This window comes from Brachionichthys hirsutus, chromosome 1 (genome assembly GCF_040956055.1).
Source record: "Brachionichthys hirsutus isolate HB-005 chromosome 1, CSIRO-AGI_Bhir_v1, whole genome shotgun sequence".
Taxonomy (NCBI): Eukaryota; Metazoa; Chordata; class Actinopteri; order Lophiiformes; family Brachionichthyidae; genus Brachionichthys; species Brachionichthys hirsutus.
Genome location: NC_090897.1, coordinates 8,180,846 through 8,202,107, shown reverse-complemented (window position 1 = coordinate 8,202,107; position 21,262 = coordinate 8,180,846). Strand labels below are relative to the sequence as shown.

The 21,262-nt window shown below is 40.2% G+C and overlaps 1 protein-coding gene across 1 annotated transcript in view; it reads left to right on the top strand.

Annotated features, from left to right (window-relative positions):
• Nucleotides 1–20,333, top strand: part of celf6 (CUGBP Elav-like family member 6) — a 104,428-nt gene extending 84,095 nt beyond the window's left edge. Inside the window, exons 5-12 of the mRNA XM_068752562.1 lie at nucleotides 2,054–2,133; nucleotides 10,524–10,697; nucleotides 11,477–11,624; nucleotides 12,711–12,860; nucleotides 13,786–13,848; nucleotides 14,398–14,478; nucleotides 16,318–16,461; nucleotides 20,206–20,333. Of these exons, the coding sequence (XP_068608663.1) occupies nucleotides 2,054–2,133; nucleotides 10,524–10,697; nucleotides 11,477–11,624; nucleotides 12,711–12,860; nucleotides 13,786–13,848; nucleotides 14,398–14,478; nucleotides 16,318–16,461; nucleotides 20,206–20,333 (968 nt within the window). The remainder of the gene's footprint in view (nucleotides 1–2,053; nucleotides 2,134–10,523; nucleotides 10,698–11,476; nucleotides 11,625–12,710; nucleotides 12,861–13,785; nucleotides 13,849–14,397; nucleotides 14,479–16,317; nucleotides 16,462–20,205) is intronic.
• The last annotated feature ends 929 nt before the right edge of the window (nucleotides 20,334–21,262 follow it).

Below are 21,262 nucleotides of genomic sequence, written 5' to 3'. Positions count from 1 at the left end.
AATGTAGATCCTCTCGCTTGAAAGGAATACAATCCCCCAAAACCTATTCTGAGCAATCAAATTCAAAAACTCAAATGTGTCCTATAATTTATGAGGCTGTAGCACTTCCAGTTCTTTTGAGATGCTGTCTTTTCTGCCCCTTAACTTTTTTTTCGTCAGGAAAAACAAGGCTATACCATAAATATATGATTTTTTTGTTGGCGCTTTTTTTTTTGGTGGAAGGGAGATACAAGTTCTCCCAAAATATACCTAAACTGTGAAGTTTTGAGTATTTTTCAATGATGCAGAGCTGTGGGGGTCACTGGACGTCTGCAATAATACAATTCCTTGCCAACAAGAAGGTCACCCTCTAATCTTTATCTGTTGACCACCTATAGCTTTCATCATGGATTTGGAATTGTTTCAGAAAGCTTCTGCAATGTTGAGAGATACTCAGATACTTTCCATCGAGTGTTGTGTTAATTTTTCATCAAGATCTTGTATTGATGAAAGTCGTCTGACCACTGCACAAAGCCTTCCCCAGCAGACCCCAGAGATTCTCAGTGGGGTTAGTTCTGGATTCTGGTGTGAGAATTATGTCTCATGCTCCCTGAGCCACTCTTTCACAATTTGAGCCTGATGAATCCAGGCATTATCATCGTGGAATCGGCTCGTTGCAATTCAGTTGGACAAAAGAACTCCTTTGCTTCTAATAAGAAGGGTATTCAAATTAAGTACAGCGTTATCGAGTGTCCGAGTCAACACATCCTTTGACTTATTTACTTTCCTCAATGTAGATCTTCACAGCTTTGACAACATTTAGTAGCACAGGTAACACAGGCCCTTTACAACTCACCACATTTTTGAATTGTTCCCTTTTGGAATTTGGATGTAAACTATTCGGGGGGGGGATCCCACATTGATTGAACATATACTGCATATGTCCCTGAACGAAGATGAGCGATTAAATTAAGAAGGAAATAGTAAATACATGACACAAAACATATTCTGAGCCTACCAACTGGTGTCTATATCATTTAAATGATGCATAGAGAAATGTATATTAAGACGTGTAGCAGACAGGCTGAAGCAGTTGAGAACTTGAACAAGGCAGGAAAATGTGAATGTGATACGACTGCCTGGGTCTCACAATGGTATAGAAGAAAAAAAGAGGAGAAATTAATCCATGAGTTTGTTAATTAGGTATCTCTTGACTTAACACATGAGCTACCTGAAGGCAAGGATAAAAATAGGACATAAGAGAAGACCGTGCAGTCTATGACGACCATAAAACTCAGAGAAATTGCTCCTGTTTAATTTAATGGCTTCTGGAAAATTACCACATTTCACTTGCACTGTATTTCAGTTCACTAGCATTCCCTTTATATTTGGGAAGTTTAGTGCCTTTCCATACCTACACATTGATGGCCTATTTAATCCCGTGATTAAGATATGTAGCATATTGTGTATATTATTATTCTCCATTTAAATCATTTGCAACATAATTTCAAGCGTTAATGTAATGAGACTCCTGGAACAGTGCTGACAACACCCATTCATTTGTCTTCCAGCCAAAGTTTTATGTTGATTTACCCTCCTGCACATTAAACTACACAACAGATTGAAGATGATTTCAATGCCCCTTGAGCAAAGTCTCTTTCTATTGAAAATGACATGCAAGCAAAGATTTGGTTAGATAGGCAGATTATAATACTCTGCCTTTGTCATAATAATCTATTTAAGGAGTGACTGCACACAAATCAAAATGTGTAAATATTAAACAGATTAATAATCACAAACAATAGAGTAGTAAATGCCATGGCTCTATGCTCCGAAGTGGAGGCGGAGGAATTAGAGATGGGTGAGGGGCAGGATGCTCCATGCAGCAAGTGCCATTACTACAGTTAATTATTCAGTTATTCCATGAACACACAAATGGCATAATATATTTACAAACCAAACAACATGGGCATATTGTGGTAGTGAAAGGTGGTTTCTTCCCACATTCAAAGCCAGCTGCCTGATGTTCCTCACCTCACATGATGTTGTTGTTGTTTTTTGTCTTTCTCTACAGGCTGTGCCTTTGTCAAATTCTCCAGCCACACAGAAGCACAGGCGGCCATCAACAGCTTACATGGAGGACAGACTATGCCTGTAAGTGGCACACTTTGAAAGACACTTTTTGTTTTTTTTAAAGGTTCAGTGCTAAAACATTGATCTTATTATTGTGGAAAAAAAAATATTACTACATCGAGAAAAAGTCCTCTTCCAAAAGTCAATAGTTTGAACAGCTCCCTGAACCTATGACTAAAAACTGAAATTGGTGTGAAATTAGTGCCTTTAAACTGAGAGACGGTGTGTCATCTTCATGGCAAAGCAATTTAATTGAGGTAATAGGCAAATATATATATATATATATAAATGATTATTTGAGTATTGTTGTAATTAACTTTTGGCACTTTAAATCGTGTTCTGGAAATTTATCAGAATGGTTTTAAGTGAAGTCTTACATTTTCAAACATAATTGTGTATCATCAGCATTGCAGTGAATATTTGTTTGTTTACGTCATGGCAGTCGTAATGCCGTTTGCCCAATGTTTTTTTTCAAACATTTTAGATCACTTTAATTGTTGTATTGTTCACCTACGTGAGCAGGCAGGCTGGAACGGGTGGAGGAAAGTAGCAGGTGTGCTCTGTTCTGTAATAGGAGAGTGTCAGCGAGGATGAAAGGAAAGACAATGGTGAGGCCAGCCATGATGGACGGCTGAGAGACAGTGGCTCTGAGGAAAAGACAGGAGGTGGAGCTAGAAGTGGCGGAGATGAAGATGCTGAGGTTCTCCTTGGGAGTGACCAGGTTGGACAGGATTAGAAATGAGACAATAAGAGGGACAGCGAAGGTTAGACGCTTTGGAGATAAGGTCAGAGAAGCCAGACTTGGATGGTTTGGACATGTCCAGAGGAGAGACAGGGACTATATCGGTAGAAGGATGCTGAGGATGGAACTGCCAGGAAACAGGGCTAGAGGTCGACCCAGGAGAAGATACATGGACGGAGTGAGGGAGAACATGAGAGTGGCTGGTGTTGGGGAGGACGATGCAAAGGACAGGGTGAAGTGGAGAAAGTTGGGTTGCTGTGGCAACCTTTCACGGGACAAGCCGAACGTACAGTAGTATATTGTTAACCTACAAAAAAAAAAAAAAAAAAACCACAGTATCATACTAATAATAATAATAATTAATTTAGTTATTTGCAATTAAACTATTCACATTTCCTCCTATTGAACCGGAATGCATTAACATGGGATATTACACTAATGTAATGCCCTGCTTCCCAGTCCTGTTTCACTCAGAACTACTTGAGACCCAATGATACCGCAGCCAACTCGGGGAAATTCGGCTTCACATGGACCTTAGAAGTTAAAACCTCTTCCAGCAACATGGGAAAGAATAACAACAACAACAAAAAACTATTTTTCAGCCACCTTAAGAGTGACAGTTTGGGCACAGTTAAAACACTTAAAAACAATTATCGAGGGAGTCTTCACTGCAATGACCAGAAGGGGGGTTAACAAGTCAATAATATTGAAAAGCACCCTAGAGCTAGGAAGGATCTACAAAGGAGGCCAGATTAATAAGCCGCTAATGCTTCCTTAACTGCTTCCTGATATTTCAGCATTAGATCCTTCGCAATACTGTGGGACACTTGCAGTTTATCAGTCTCTCATTAACTTTTCTACATTCATTCTCCATAGCTCGGTTATCACCTACCCAAGGCTATGGTTTTTAATCTCGATATGTTGTGAAATAATGTTACGCACTAAATAGTAGTTATTTTGCTGCTCAGCCAATTTACAATCAGTTTGCATACTTATCACTCCATAATATAACACACACACACACACACACACAAATCATAGTTCTTATAGAACTGGTGACGGCATATATTTATCATCACACAGAATCAACCAGCATGTCAAAAGTTGCAACAATCAATGTGTACAGCGGAGTGTATTGGTCCACACTCCACACACACAATAACTTTAGATAAAGATAAGATACATATTTATTGTCATTGTAACTGGTACACAAAAATTTAAATGTAGGTTTAAATATGCCCAAGTTGAATACAGTTCGGTGGCAGGAGGTGGCGCATTGGTCACATTCATCATCCTCTGTTTAAGTGAGGCAGTGAATAGGGTTAGTTAGTGGTGATTTATTTAGTGTAAGAATGAGGCCACCAAACCTGTTACTCTTAAGCTGCAGTTAATTACAAGGAAGGAAGGAAGCTATACTTTACACATTCTAATTCGACTTCGTTATGCATTACATTGAAGGGGTGAGGAGAGGAATAAGTGAGTCATTTGAACCTTTTGTTTGGTGTTTCAGCTCAGTTCAGATGAATGCTTTGTAGAGTCTACAGGATTTAATCAACACAGAGCAATGAGCCAAAATATAATGCTCAATGCATAATTATGACAAAGCTCTGAAGGCAATTTGATTAGGAAGATATTTACTTTCTACTAAAACGATATTGTTGATATCTGAATATGCCTAAATGCAAAATATTTACTAACTCCTTTTGGGGTGGTTTCCTTTTATCTAGTAAATTTCGCTCATGAATATAACCTTTATACAACTTTTGAATGTTTGATCTGCTATTGGCCAGGCACCGATGCATTAGGTTGGACTCCTGATACATCTGAATCCGCTACAAATCAACTCTCCAAGGGAGCATATGGAGCCTCAAATTGACTAGAGGCAGATCCACAACTATCCAAATTGTCATTAATAGTCTGTTGTATCCATTACTTTCACCCTCTATCCATGCACCTGTTATCCTGCTCCTCCCCAAATTCAACTTCATCTCAGATTAATAGGCAAGGTGGCCACCAAGGCTTTCGTACCAATGGGGGAAAGCAGTTAATTTGGATAATATCCCTTCCACATGTCATCAACAAAGACCAGCAGGAGGCAGGATTAAGAGTGTGAGCTACTCGGTTTCAGCCTGCTATCGGTTGTGAGGTCTGAATGAACCCTTAGCAAAGAGTTGTCGCTTCCTCTCTGTCGCTCCCTCTTAACATCCTCTCTAAAGCCTCTGTGCTACCTGGCAAGCAAACACATATCATAAATAATACCTGCTGCACAACATGCTGTCCAACAATGAAAGGCTTAAATAAAGCCTGAGGGCAAACAATGTCACCGAAAGACATGGGCTTATGCATAGTGTCGTAACTATAATTGATTTTCATCACAGATTGCAGGTGGTTCCAAAATTCATTGTTATGCACAGAAAAGTTTCCCTCATTTGGATCAGTTGTTGAATTACAGGAAGACTGCAGAGGCACAGGTGGCAAAACTTCAAATGGCAGAGCCTGGGGCAGGCAGACAACATCTAGCAATTTGCAGACAATTTCATGTTTGGCATCACAGCATGGCTGACGGGGTCTGTGGGGATTGCTGGTGGTGGCAAGTGTTGGATACTAGAGTTTTGGATTAATGATAGATAAGATCAGGCCAGAGAGCATTGTAATACTCAATTCATACAAGTCGAGCATTGTAGTGAAAACTGTTATTTGCAAATGTACTGTAGACACCTGGTGAAGTGCCATTATGAATAACATTACTCTTCCTCGAGCTATGCCCGATGCTGTGGACTCGACAGCTGCAGCAGTATGTGGCGGATAGCAAGGCCAAAAATCGACAGCATCATCAAGTACTAATGAGAGACAGTCATCCAATGAGGCTAGCAGAGATGCAGCAAGGCTCACAGAGCCGAATGCGAAACACATTGGGGGTTCATCCAATTACCAAACAAACTTGTTACGGTGTATTCAATTAATTTTTTCCATATTTCCCAATTAACATCTTGAGAGTCTATGAGCCTGCAGAAACTTGCAGCAATGTTTGAATTTTCATGAGTCTTCTAAATGTAGCTGTTAAACATTCGCTGAAAGGGTGGTAGAGAATGCTCTTATTGCATCAGTCGTTAGTTGTTGAAATGATAGTTTCCCCTTCACTTTGTGTATTATTAAATTGCATTGCTCCAAGCCTCTGTTAAGATGTCTGTTTGCCTATTTTTGCAAACTGAATATTGCTATCTGTGCATCACAGTAATGCAGAGATAAAGCCAATTGTCATTTCATAGATTTCTAATCCCTCCATTACCCTTGTTTATTTTCCCCATCTACACATTATGTGACCTACGTAAAATCCAATCTAGGAGATTTTCACAAGTCAAGTGTGTTGTTCAAAAAATTAGATAAGTTTTTGAACCAGTGACAAATTCCTTAGTTCTACCTGTCAAAGAGTGAAGGCTCCCTGTTGGCCCTTATCAAATTCATCAACTTCATTTTCTCTCCAGGTATAGGATTCATGCCGGTTGAGGCTATTACTCTGTTTGTTTGTCAGCCTGTGATTTTCTGCTACCAGTGAGCAGTGGCTACTCTGCATCAAATGCCTGATGTCTGCTTCCACATGATTTTTCATTACCTGGCCTCATCCTCTTGCTTTATAAAGATAGGCAGTTATAAGGATGGCATTCTCAGATTTATTTTTCTGCGTAGGGTTTGGATCACATTACAATATATCCTGCTAGAGTTGAAACAACATGAAATTCTCACATTCAAAAGTGATGATGAGGTGATTATATTTTCACTTTTATTTTACAGGGGCTATTTTGTCTTCTATACACCAAAGGTCAATGATGCTGGACTGTAAACTTGAGTTGCAGCAGCAGCAGCAACACCTGCGGAGATCATAGTTTCTGCTTCAGTGCTGCTGCCTAGTCTGTTTGCATTAGACATTGCAGAATGGGTATCTTTGTGTGCTGTACTGAGCACTCAGTGGGGAGAAATGACAACAAGCCAGATTCTTGAGTCAGGGTGCAGCGAGTATAGACAGCCGTGGGCTTTCACAGTCCCAATGCCCTTGTTGCATTACACATTAAATGAATGCAAGAATACACAGATACACAAGTATTAATTGCAATCTAAATGCCAGTGCATGTGCTGTGGTTGTACAACTTCCCTGGAGGAAGCAGCCAAGTTTCTGTGACTAGGCCACAAAGTTGAGGAATAATTCAAATGGTCTGGAGATGGGATGAAATGAAATTTCGAAGAAAACAAATCTGGATAAGACTGCCATTTTGTAATATTGATTTAACTACCGGTAATTGAAATTGCATTGAGGTGAGAAACACCAGATGGGTCTACTCTGGCCTGAGGTAGGGTACTGGCCAGCTCTGATAGGATCCCATCTGAGACACATTGTCCCCGGGGCCCGTGCTGACGCGCTGATGCCTCTCTTCATTCCTAAACGTCTTTCTCGCAGTTATCTACAGCCAGCACCTGTCTTGTAGTGTCACTTGAATGTTTGCTGGAAACTTCTCATGTGGGTTAGTCCAATAGCTTACTTGCAAAGCCCCCCAAACAGAACTTGTTTCTTGCTTGAATTCTAAATGAATCCATTTTTGTTATTGAAAATGTTGAATACATAAGAAAAAAAATCGACAGCTGAGGAAAGATGAATGCAGAGTATTGTTAAAAAACAAACAAATGAACATGTAGGGTTTGCTATTGAGACCACCTTGGCCAACTGCCCTCCCAATAGCACAATCACGTTGCTGTTCCTGTTTAAGATTTCATGACACATTTACCATTAGAAGACACCCTTAATTGTAGGGATAACCATGAAATAGTTGAAGACTGTAGTGAGACCGTGTTTACTCAGTGGCTGAATTAGTCATCTGCGGTGTATTTCCCAGTTTCTTGTGCAATGACTGCTTGTTTCTAGCTCTCAATCTTAAACCTGTAGAGCAGCTCGTTCTGTCTTTATCAGTTTGATTTTCCTATTTATGGAAATTGCACCCCAGAAAACTGTATTCAACATCACTCACACAAGTCATGTTTTGTTCTGCCACTGTCATATTTTTTGATCTCTACCCCCCCCCAAAAATAATTGGAATCTAAATCAAAACTTGAATTTGTACTGACCCTGTCAGGATGAGACATTCTGTGAATTATGAATCCAGGTTGTGATTATGGAGTCCTTTCCTTCCCATGTCTTTGCTTTTATGATCATACTAATCATATCCTGACTGCCCCCTGGCAGTCTGTGTCCTTCTGTCCTAGTGATGCTCTGTGCTCTTTCCCAGCATGCTCTGCCTGTAATTAAATAGGCGCTAGGTCCTCTTGACGGTGTCTGTGAATGCTTTGTCTGCCTGGCAGCCTCCTGATCCTCCCTCTCTGTTTCATCTATCTCACTCTCTCTCTCTCTCTCATTGCATTGATGTCACATGAGTAACTGACTCTGGATTCTGTCTCTCAAATTATTTAATTGGATGCAAACTCAGAAGCGCAGATATCAATACGGAACTATATCTGTCATAAGGCAGAGCCATTAGTCAATACTTTGCCCTCCACATGCCGAAGGCTTGTGTCAGACCTAATTACCCAGTACTGTGTTCAGTGGAGCTTTACCAGTGGGGAAACTGGAAACTCCTATGGGATCTGGTTAGGATCACAGTTCACTCCCAGTGTAAACAGAAGACTAAGACAGTTGATAAAAGTAAATATCACTCACTATTCTCTTCTATTTAACAATGATAGCTCAATGACTGCAGTCATGGAAGGTGTAATTGCCTCCCAGTATTATCCTTTCAATATGGAATAATGTATGAGCTGGACATGAGAAACAAATGATCACCACTCACCAATGTTGAATTGATGAGCAATTCACTCTGTTGCTTTTAGTAAGAGAAGATTCAAACACTGGTATTGATCAGCTCAACATCTTTTTATTATGCATCTCCACGTTGTGTTAGCACATTTCATATAGGAGACACAAACACATGTATTGTAAGAATGTTATTTTCAACCACACAATAAAATACACCCGCATTCATCAACCTCGTTTCTGATGGCCTATATTTAGGCTGCGATCAGATTCATAAATCGCCACACTTCCAGGGGAAAAATAAAAAACAAACATTTTAAGAGCTCATGCACATACTTTTGGATTTATGTGGCCCCCAGCACAAAAACAGAGGAATGAAACAGCCTGACAATTTTTTTTTGTGTGTGTGTGTGTGCTGCCAAGGTCAGAAAACATGGAATTCAACAAGAAATGCAATATCAACAAGAATTTTAATGGATTTGCTAGTGTAGGAACTGAGAGAACAACATTGAAGGACAGAGAGAAAATCGGAAAAAGCTGTGTTGTTGGATGCACAGACCAACGCAATTCTGGAGGTCGCCTCCGGCCTCAGAGAGCATAAGAGTGGATGCATTTTATTTTTCATGGAAGCAGCGCAGCTATGGTTGCCAACAGCCTGTTTGTGTGTGATAACTATTTCATGTTTGACTGCTTCTCCAGCCTCTGTCAGTGCAATACAGGACTGGTCAAGAAACCTGACCAATAAGCTTTGCGTCCTTTTTGGCGGTCAGTGCATGTCTAAGCTAAAAGGATATCCTTCTCTATAGATTTGATAGATTTACTGTAAAGCCACACTGCCTTACTCGACATTTACCTTTCCCTCTGTTTCACATGTAACTTGTCAAAGTTTAAGTTGTGTTGCTTGGACTCAGCAGTTGTGAGTATGTTGTACTTCTGAATAGCGAAAGCCAATGAAAGTTTAACAAGCATATAGAAGATTTCACAGTCAAATAATGTGTGGGCAGTCATGATGCAGCCAGTGAAAATATATAAAATATATACTTCATCATATATTTTTGTTTTGTAGATTATGTCAAACAATCATCGGACTTTATCTTTGGGAAGGTTTCTCAGGATTCAGCCACACGTGCTTGATGCTGCAAATGATCCCCATTCCAGAGGAGTGGGAAGTGATTACATGTCGTTGATCACATCAAGTCTGGTTGTACCTCATTTGAGAATCAAAGAACTCTGAGCAAAGTGTACCTATTTTATTTTGTATTATTTAAAACTTTGTTTTTTTCTTTGTGTTTTCAAAACAATCTTCAGAGAAATGAATCTCCAAAACTGATGGATGATTCTATAATGAATCTAGTGCGTAGATTCATTATCAATTAGAATCTAATGCCAAGACAAAAGTTGGAGGTGTAACTTTTCAAAATCAATACCAAAGAACAACATCATAGTGTTATTTAAATCTATACACACACGTAAAGAACATTAATACATCCAAAAGATTATCCAGCGCATACAGCATCGGATGGCATTCCATGATAGGCTGTTTGCCATCTGAGTATGTCCATGAGGGTGAAAAGAACCATTTAACATGTGTAACTTGTGTTAGCTTCATTTTAAATGGATTTGCAGTTAGGCCAACTACATGACAACGGTATGGTGTGGTTTTCAAAAGATTCCACAATGGAGCCTGTTATCAAAAGTTTGCAGTCTCCTGGAAACAGCCTGCAAAATTACAACGTAAGGTTTTTGTTTGTGCGCAAAACTGTAACCGTGGGTGTCTGACAGGACACCAGTAATGATGGGATGAGCAGTTTCACTTTTATTTTGTATTATTATATATTATTTTTCTAATCTTGTAAGTGATTTTCTGTCTAGGGTGCATCATCCAGTCTGGTGGTGAAGTTTGCAGACACTGATAAGGAGAGGACCCTGCGCAGGATGCACCAGATGGCAGGCCAACTCGGCATATTCAGTCCAATGACCATCCAGTTTGGGGCCTATGGCGCCTACTCTCATGCTGTAAGTCTCAGCCCGGCGGTGGAGGAGACGGTGAGCTTTAAAAATTAATTAATTAATCTGTTGTGATTTGCGGTGTTGGTCTCTTGATCTCTACAACTCTGCATGTTCCTGTCCCGGCGAATTACCCGTTCCGCCATTCATGCTACGAAATAGCTGTTACAATCTAGACATTTATTTTTATCGTAAATGTTGCAGTACTACTTATACTCTACGTCTTTTTATGCATTTGTCATGTGTCCAGTGACACTGATCATCATGTTGGCTCAGCCTGGTTTTAATTTAAAAAATGTACAATGTAAACTGTAAACATTATTTTCAACATTTCATTATAATCAACATTATCTAATATGGTCTGTGAATTTACACTTAATCCTAACCCAGATTACTGACAACCTTTACACCCCACCCCTTTTTTCATGGTGACCATAACAGCACAAGTTAGAAGCTACTTTTACACACTACTGTAACAAGTCACCCTGAGAAATCGTCCACTCATGCACAGTCGCGTCATTAACTCTACCACGAAATCCACTTTTTTTTTGTCTCACAAGGTTTGCTAAACTAATCTCGTACCCTCTATATTGTGTCAGTATAAAGAACACCAGGGAAACGTGGCATAAAGTAGCTGGGAAACAAGGCTGCAGGGTAACACAGACCACCCTGTTCAAAAACTAGGCATGGGCCAAACAAACAGAGAAGTGAGAGTAAACATGCTCTGGTCCTGCGGCTATTTCAACCTCCTTTCCCGTCTGTCTTATCCTCAATCCATCTCGCCATTTGCCTCTCCCCGTTGCTCTTTAATCCAACAGCAGATGATGCAACAGCAAGCAGCCCTGATGGCAGCAACACAAGGGTCCTACCTGAACCCCATGGCAGCCATTGCTGCCGCGCAAATGCAGCAAATGGCAGCTTTCAATGTCAACGGCCTGGTGGCGACTCCCATGACACCATCCTCAGGTATATGCTAATAAGCACTTCATAATAACAGAGTGCATTCAGACACACGCGTGTGCACACACACACACACATGCAAGGCCTATCTCCATTGCCTTGAAACATTTTCATCATTAGCAAAAATTATATGCAGTAGTAATACATTCATTCAAGGCCTCTCTGCTTTTACCCTTGATATGTTTTTTTAAGATGCTGGCCCCATTTTCAAAGAAGCATTCATTGTCAGTACAGAATTAAGGGAAGCAGAGTCATATTATTGTGATGGAGTAATGTTTGAAGACATATAGAATGTCTTGACACTTATTGGCAGCCACATTATAGTTCCCACTCATTCTGTTGCTCTCTCCCTCCGTGTCTTTGTGACGGTGTGTGTTTTCTAGGAACACCGCCAATTCATTGACTTTGGATGCAGAGTCCTTGGCTTGTGCAATATAAGAGTAAAGATGTGTTTGTGATAATCCTGGACCTAGGTCTGAACCATCTTTTTTGCCCATTGTCACATGGACAGGGTCATTGCAAATGTACTAAATAAAGTGGCTTGATGCTACACCTGGCATTTGTAAATCCACAAATCCAACATGTACCAGGTAATCCCTATCAAATATAATCCCACATGATTTAAATGTCTTTCACTTGTATTATACAAATAATAAATGTCCATCAGTGCAAAAGGGCATGGAGAAGGTGACAGGCTATGTTACAAGGAGGAAGGGCAGTTAGTGAAAGAGCCACAGCTCCATGTAGCCATTATATATTGAAGGTTTTGGTACAGTTTCTTGTAAGTCAATTTCATATCGCTGCTTTTTGGACCTTCAAACATGCGTTATGATGTTATGTTAATTTTGGATGGATATTTCCAATGCGCCAAGCATGCTACCTTGGCTCTTCGTTTAATAACTGTACTCTTACTTCTAACTAAATTGCACAATTTGCACTAAACTAGCCTCCATTGTGCGTCATTGTTAGCTCATTATGTGCCTGTTGTATTGTACTACATCTGTAGGGTTCCAAATATTCTTATTTACCTCTATTTTGAGTGTGCATGTGACACATGCACCCTAATGTCTCCATATCACTCTGTATTTACAGGCACCAGCACACCGCCAGGTATCTCTGCCACAGCTGTCCCCAGCATAGCTGCCCCCATCGGTGTCAATGGATTCAGTGCCCTTCCACCTCAAAGCAATGGTCAACACACCTCTGAGCCCATTTACACCAATGGAATTCATCCTTATCCAGGTGAGCCCATCATTATTCAACATGACGTGCACCTCTAAAGGTTAATATCCCATTTGAAAATAGATGAATCAATTTCAAACAGTGCATATGCAAGTGCCCTCATAATTCTGTGCTCTGTGTATCTTTTTTGTAAAAAAAAAAAAAAAAAAAAAAGAAAAGTACACAAGGACAGTGATTACTCCTAAGTTTTGACAACATAAAATATGGGGATGGTAGTAGAAGGCTTGGATAATGTACTAGTAAATATTAAGCAGCAAAAGCAGAGGTAACGGTGTACTTGGTGGTCGGTGAGGTAATTGGGTACATTTAACCTTAAGTCGGGAGGGTTTACATTGCTTTATCATGCTTTTATTCCTCTGAAAATAACATTATCTGATCACCGAAATAGAAGCTCAACATTTCAGCTCTGACGCATTACATGGTGCTGCTTGAAAGCTGTAAAGAGCCATTTTCTCTCCACTGCATGTTTTTCTGAGGGTCAACAGTGACTTTGGCATATTTCATAGCAGCCAGCCATAGTATCATGCCGAATCCATCAGTTTATCCATCAGTCCATTATGGGTAATTGTGTGTGTCTCAGCCCTTCCTCGGCTTCTGGCCGATTCTTGAAGAATTGACGGATGCATATTTCCCGTTTCTACATTATGCAAAAGGCAGCTGCAGTTCTAATGAACTACAAAGTGCTTTGTTTGGCATGTTGTTAATATTTGATACAAACATCTGGGGCAAACAGACATTTTGAAGAAACGAGCTAAATTTCTCCAACTATAATCTTATACCCTGATGACACTCTGCAGCTCAGCCAACTTCTCTCTCTCTTTTTTTAACACTTTCTCTGTATCTTTCTTTGCATTCGTCTTGACCATTCCCCATCCTTTCTTTGTCTTACTGTCTGCCACCTCTTTCGCTTTCTTTCTCTCTGCAGCACAGAGTCCAACGGTGACCGACCCTCTCCAACAGGCTTACGCTGGTGTCCAACACTACGCAGGTAATCCGTCTCTCTTATCTCCTCCACTCTCTCACTTCCTCCATCTGTCCCTTTGCCTCTCCCTTCTCTCTTTCTGTTTGTCACATGAGTAGGCACTATTACAGGTTGAGATAGCCGGACCAGCCAATTTCCTCCCGGATTAGGCTGCTTTACATTAGGATTGCAAAGGGATTTTGAGTTGAGTCGATTATACACTCAAAAAGGAAAAAAGAAAAATCCTAAAGAGCTGAGGATCTGAACTTGCCGTAGCCTCCTACAAGAGAGATGGCATAGCCCCCTCATAACCACTGCTTTCTGGATGACATCAGCTCTCATGAACATGATTTAAGTCTCCCTCTCTTTCTTTGTTTGTCTGGCTCTCCCCTTTCACTATATTCATTGGTTGCTAATCCACAGTCAAGCAAGCCCAGGCTCACACTCATAATGCATTGTATTTCTACAATGTCTGAAGGAAGAAAATGAAGAACTGGACAAGTATTTGAGTCTGGTTCTGTTAAATATGAAAATGGAGATGTGAGAAATTCCACTCTAGTTCTCTGTTTGCAACAGCAGCCTACCCTGCCGCCTATGCGCCAATCAGCCAAGCGTTCCCCCAGCAACCAACCATCATTCCCCAGCAACAGAGGGAAGGTAAGAAAGAGCAAGCGCCCACCCAAGATAAAAGGTGATAATTGCCATGTTCCCATTCTAATGTAGCTGCACTGCTTTGAATTAGCGAGGGAGGGAAGGATCCGGCTGGGGAAAATGTAAGAAAAAGGCTCCCCATTTAAAGAGAAGAACATTAGCAGTGAGATGGAAAGTTTCTCTGTCATTATTCAAAAACTGCACTAATTCAAACTCGTAGTGTTGGACTGCTGAATCAGTCCATTACAATGTGTTTAAGTGGTTATAAATATTCATCAGATTAATTAGCTGCATGCATAGTCATTTAGTACTGTTTCTAGTGTATCATTCACCATCGGATGCAATAAAGTATAGGATACTATACAGTTAGCGTAAATCACTCTTTTTGATCACTCGTCAGTCTCACCTGTTCAGCTATGTGATCATTTGAGACAGAATAGAGCGGTACAAACATCCAATCCTGTGAGAGGGAGTGTTTCAAACATTGCTTGGATGGAAAGTAAATGTATTTTTGAAACTTTTTAAAAATAGTTTGAATAATGTACTGTACAGACACAAACTTATTCTCATATATAAGTAGCTTTCTCACTTTACCTTAAGGGACAACATAAGAATGGCATACAAACATGCTTCTACAGATGTGTCATCTTGCATTGTTATACAGTATATACACACACATAACTCTTAAAATTACCTCTCAGTCTTTGTGTGTGTGCATGCATGTGTGTGTGTGTTTGTGTGTCAGTAAGGCAGAGCAGCACTACAGCCAGTCACATCTGCAGCCCTCTTATCAACCTTCTCATCAGCCTCGGCCTCATCGCTTCACGCTATCGCCCTGAGCAATGAGACAGGAGAGGAGTCTAACTGGAAAGCTAGCTCCAGAGACCATCACATCTCTCTCTCTCTCTTACTATCTGTATATGAGTAGTTTGCTCTGCCTCTCTCAAGTTCATTCCTCTCTTTACCCAGATTGGCCTGTACAATAGCTGGTGGTTGAGTGTGGTGCGATGGAGAGAGATTGGGTGACAGTTCTGCTGTCAGGAGGACTGTCACAGTAATTGGGACAAAGACTTGGCTTATGCTTTGCCTCCTCCTCCTGTCTATCTTGCCCTTTTTCTCCTACTTTCCCATTTTCTATCACCCTTTATATGAATGCATTTTTTCTGACTTTGTTTGTTTAGACTGAACAAAACAATGGTCACGTCACACTGCTCCAGTGTTGCTGGTCTTATCTTGTCCTCAGGGGACTGAACATTTGAAGGCATTTTTTTTTTTCCTTCAACTGCTACTCGGAGCATTTCAATTCATTCGCTGGTGAATTGCACCCATAATACGTCATCAAAATGTCACACCCCTGTCATGTCCTACCGCTGACTTGCCCCGTCACTACCAGGTCAGAGGTGCAACTACAAACCCTTAATTCTAACTCGTAACGTCTACAAAGAAACAGTTTTGCCTTGAACACTGCCTCTCTCACATTCTATTTATTGCTGCTTCTCTGTGGCTATTTGCATTTTCTCGGACAATAGTCATACTTAACTGTAATATAAGTTTTTAACGTTCCGCCTATCAAGACAAGTATTATGCAAATTAGCTTTTAAGGGAGGATTCAATCCACTAATGAGCGTGTCTTTTTCACACATGCCACAATAAACAGGTTTAATTCAACTAATAATAGTTCTATAGGTGACATAATCATAACTGCATTTTTATGCCTTTGGGATTTATTGCCCTATTGTCTTTATTGAGTCATTTTTCAATGCGATTATGCTCAGTCTCTGTCTCTCTGGGAATCTGATGTTTATGCTGCCATGTAACCCCCACCCTGTTGTCTCTCATCACCAGGACCAGAAGGTTGCAACCTGTTTATTTATCACCTGCCCCAGGAGTTTGGAGATGCAGAGCTCATGCAAATGTTCCTGCCTTTTGGCAATGTCATCTCTGCCAAAGTTTTTGTGGACCGAGCAACCAATCAGAGCAAATGTTTTGGTGAGTCAAAACGTTATGGCAAAGGGAAGAAGAAGAACATTCATTTGAAATGACCAGAGCCAAGAAGGCATGCTTTATGGCTGAACATGCTCATGTCTAACAAGATGGTGGTGCTAAACAATATATTGTAATTGCCTAAAAAATCACACAGGCCAAAGCCAACTTGAAACTCTTAGCGTTCTGTCCAAACATCTCGTCATCTACAATTGACATTTTCTCCACACATCTATTCATCGCCCTCTCTATCACACCATTCCAAATAGAATCAGTATGCATCTCCTCTTTTCTGCTATTCTCAGCCTCCTTCTCCCACAAGAGAAGCAGTGTACCAGTCATCCAGCCGGGCAACCCAGCAGCATCCCGCCACACCCCCCCCTCCCGTTCTCTCACCTCCCACGCAGCAAACCAGTTCATCGGGGTGGAGGCGGTGCAGGTGGAATCCACGGGCTTAAAGAGATAATAATAGACCGGTGTGGAGCTTGCTGTTGATTCAGTTGGACAGCAAACCCCACGAGACAGACAGACAGGCAGAGAGAGAGACAGAGACTCGCAGCATTGGCTTTCTTTCAGGTTCTCTTCATCATGCCATATCTATAAGACTGTCTCTTCTTCCATTCCCTTGTCTGTCTCCATTCCGTCCATCTCAGCACCATCTCTCTTGTTCTCTCGAGCCTTTGTGTGTTCTCATCTAAACATGTGTCTCTTGCTATCACTATTCGTCAGTCAACAAGGGGGAAGGACAAAGGGGCAGTGACCTCATCAGCCTCACCAGCTTATTTTCCAAAGCTGGTAATTAAGATCTTAGCAGAAGAACAACAATTGAACCCATGATTATGTTGTGTGATTTCTATTCTCTCTCTTCATTTCTCTGTCCTTTTGCCGCCAAGGCCCATGGGCACCTTTGTAAGACAGCGATAAATTAGGCAGAAGATGATGCACATTAGGGGGGTAACTTATGAGGCCACTCAGATCTTGGAACACTTCATCTTAAAAAACACAAGCAGTTTACTGGATACTCATGTACATGTGTAGATCGATGCATATTTATACATAGAGTAGTATACAGATTGGAAGGTTGGATTGATTGAAGTATATTTCATTGTGAAAATTTGGCCTTGCAGTAACTGGTGTGAAAATGCACTTATTTCTCCCAGTTATATCACTGTGATGACAGACACAACTATATATCCAAACAACAAATTGAGAAAGCCAACTCAATTAGTCATATCTGCAACATGAAGCAATCCATTCTGCACACAGCATTTAGCCAACAGACGTTTTAATGTCTCACTGAAATTTGAATAGCACAAACATTATAATCAGAATCTACAAACTGCAATTTCACATCAAAACTGTCATAAATTAATCATTAATACACCAAATACAGACTTGACATTTTAATGGTATAAAGGTTAACCTAGCTACTATAGTTTAGTTTTGAAAATTGCACATTATGGCTTCTAACTTATAATACAATTATGTACTTCGACCAAATTGCTCACCTCTGCAGATTACCGTTAGTTTCAATAGAAACCAGCAAACTTATTTTACTTTTAGATACGTGGCTTATTGTCAATGCTGCATGATGGGAACAGTGCATTTTGGGATTTCGAGAGGAGATAAGCAGACATCACTCTTCGAGATGAATGTTGACACAGAAGGCTTAACATTTGAATAGGATGAAAAGGTCACTGTAGGAGGTCTCAAAGCATGTTAAACAGGACGTCTGTTCAGACCAGGATTGGGTGTAGGCTTTTGAGTAATATATCTCTGTCAGTATATACCGTGTATATATACGTGTTTGGTTTAATATATGCATTTGCATTGTGCTGAAATGTAGATGTAACAATATGATATTAAACAATTCAGGTTATATTTCAACTGAAAACAATTAAACATGATGACAGAAAGGCTGCCATACTTATCATAGTGTATTTAGAAGTAATGGAAGATACATAAGGCACATGTGAGCACTATATAGACATTAGGTGTCGAAGAGATATAAGGCCGTGCTTAATGCATTGTGGGACTCTATGGATACAGCATTAGTCTTAATCCCCTGCAATTAGTCACTCAATATTGACTTTTTGAAGTGATCAAAGCTTACCTTTTAAAGTGGAATTAGCTGGATTTATTAAAAAAAAGAAATTTGAAAAGGTCTTCAGAGAATGGGATGACACACACCCACCTAATATAAGGAGAAAAAATGCTGATCTGTAGATGTGAAGGAAAAATACATAAAAACATGCAATTTATATGAAATAGAATATGATAACAAATCTCACAAGAGATCGGGTAAGGAGTTATTTATTGAATAATAGAAAACAGTATGTACAAATTAATCAGGTAAAATCAGAATTACTGGATGTAAAGTATGGGGTTCCACAAGGTTCTGTTTATTTGTTTTGTACATAAATAATAAATGTGAAGTGTTTAGTGTGTTAAAAACAATATCATGCAAAATGTCTTCTGGATCTGATGCAGAATGAGGTCAGGATTTATTTATTTATTTTTTACATTGAAAACCCAATGTATAGATTAAAAAATCTGTTAAAAATACACATCAACCCTGATTCACTTACTTTTCATGGTTGGTGTATAAAGATACCAAGAACAATTTCTAATGTTTGTTCATGATTATTTATATATACATGTTTATAATTGTGCCTTGGCAGGGGCTTGCGCTCTCCCAGTGCTTTTCTACTTCATTTTTTATTGATTTTAATGTTTAAGAATTCTAACACTTAGGGCAAAGCTGTCTCTGTCCTGTCCTATACTTTGACCCCCCCAGCATCCTATCACCTATTTTGACATGTGGATGTAAATGTGATGTATGGAGATTTGTTAAAGTCAGGGATAGTATATGCATGTGTGTGTGTGGGGGGGGGGGGGGGGGGGATTGTAACGGGAATCACTGCCAACTGACAGCCCTTCCCTGCTCAGTTTGTTTAAAGGGTTTGTAAAAGCAGCAGCCTTATCTCACCCGCACTGACAAAAGCCTGCCCTCTCCCCCCAAATTAAATTGGACCCATAGCGGTCTGATCAAATCAGTTGGCAGGCGGAAAATTCGGGCCGTCAATCACAGAGGTGTCTGATAAGAGCGGGCAAGGGGTCCCAGTGTGGAAAGCTGTGGGCTCATTCCGCCTCGACACCCAGGTGATAACTCAGAGTAGCAGGCACCTCCGTCCTACACACCTTGCTCCTAGCTCGCTGCAACCCCCATACACTGTAATGTTTACTCAGATACATGCTCAGTCAAACACATACAAGAAACTACTCGCATGCGTGCAGCCCTGCCATTCTGATGTGGCTAAAAACTTTTAGCCACCACTGTTTGATCGGAAAATTCACACAGAACACGAGACTCTTTTTCTCTCACCTTTTCACGTTTTCTTCTTTCTTGTTCCTCACACTCACAGTTTCTAATAGCTCTTCTTCGTTTGATTTGTAACATCTGTGCTATTAGCCTTTGTGGTATTGTATGTAATCTCTTCAAGTCAAATATTTTCAATTAATCTGCTGAAAAGGGGAAAACAATGGCCTATTGTTGTGTCATTGTTGAGTATTAAAAATAGTTCTTTTCTCCCGTCATTCTCTTTCATTTTCCCAATTTTTCTGTGTATTCCATCTCCCTCAAACCTTTATTTCTCATATCTGCCCATTCTACTCTCCTCGTGTGTTGCTCATATTTCATTTTCCCATTTTTATCCACCCCATCCTTCTCATTTTGGCCTATTGTCTCAGGATTTGTGAGTTTTGATAACCCGTCCAGTGCTCAAGCCGCTATCCAGGCCATGAATGGCTTCCAGATAGGAATGAAGAGGCTGAAGGTGCAGCTAAAGCGGCCAAAGGATGCCAACCGACCTTACTGACTCATCTACAGTCCATTCCCAGGTATAGTATCACCCACAGATGAGTGTGTGTGTGTGTGTGTGTGTGTGTGTCAGAGGTATATCTCTTCTTATTAATGCTTTATTTTCATGGTTGTTTACATTATAGATTCTAAACAAAAAAGTGAAATAACAAAACATGTTTTATATTTTATATTTGTCAAAATAGCCACCTTCTGCTTTGATGGCTGCATTGCACACTCATGGCCTTCTCTCGATGAGCTTTATGAGGTAGTCACCTGGAACGGTTCTCCAATAGTTTTAGAGGAGATCCCAGAGGTGCTGAACAAAGACACAATGGGCGGAACCAAATGACTCAACTTTGGAGTAATCAGACCAAATCAAACCAGATTTCCACTGACGTACATTTCTCGTGTTTCTTGGCCCAAATAAATCTCTTCTGCTTGTAGATTTTCCTTAGTAGTCATTTCTTAGCAGTTATTTGACCATAGAGGTCTGAACAGTTGATGTCGAGATGTGTCTGCTACTAGAACTCTGTGTGGTATTTATCTCGCCTCTAATCTGAGGCGAACTAATTTATCCTGAGCAGACCAGCTGACCGTTATCGGAGCGGTCCTCATCTGATCCAGTTTCTTTCTATAAATGCAGAGATTCAATCAATTAAATCATTCTGATTGTTGAGGGTATTAATTCACCAATTTGTTTTAAACTAAAGGAGTTAGAGTTTTTCCATTTTTCATATTCTATCAATATTTTTCATATTCATCAAAATAGTTCATGTACTCGGGCTACATTTATTTTGCTACCACATGGTACATTTAGTATTATGTTGAATATGAACTTAAACTTTAGCAATTCAATTCAATTCAATTCAGGTTTATTTATATAGCGCCAGATCACAACATAAAGTCATCTCAAGTCAATTACAGGATTAGCAGGGAAAGACCTGC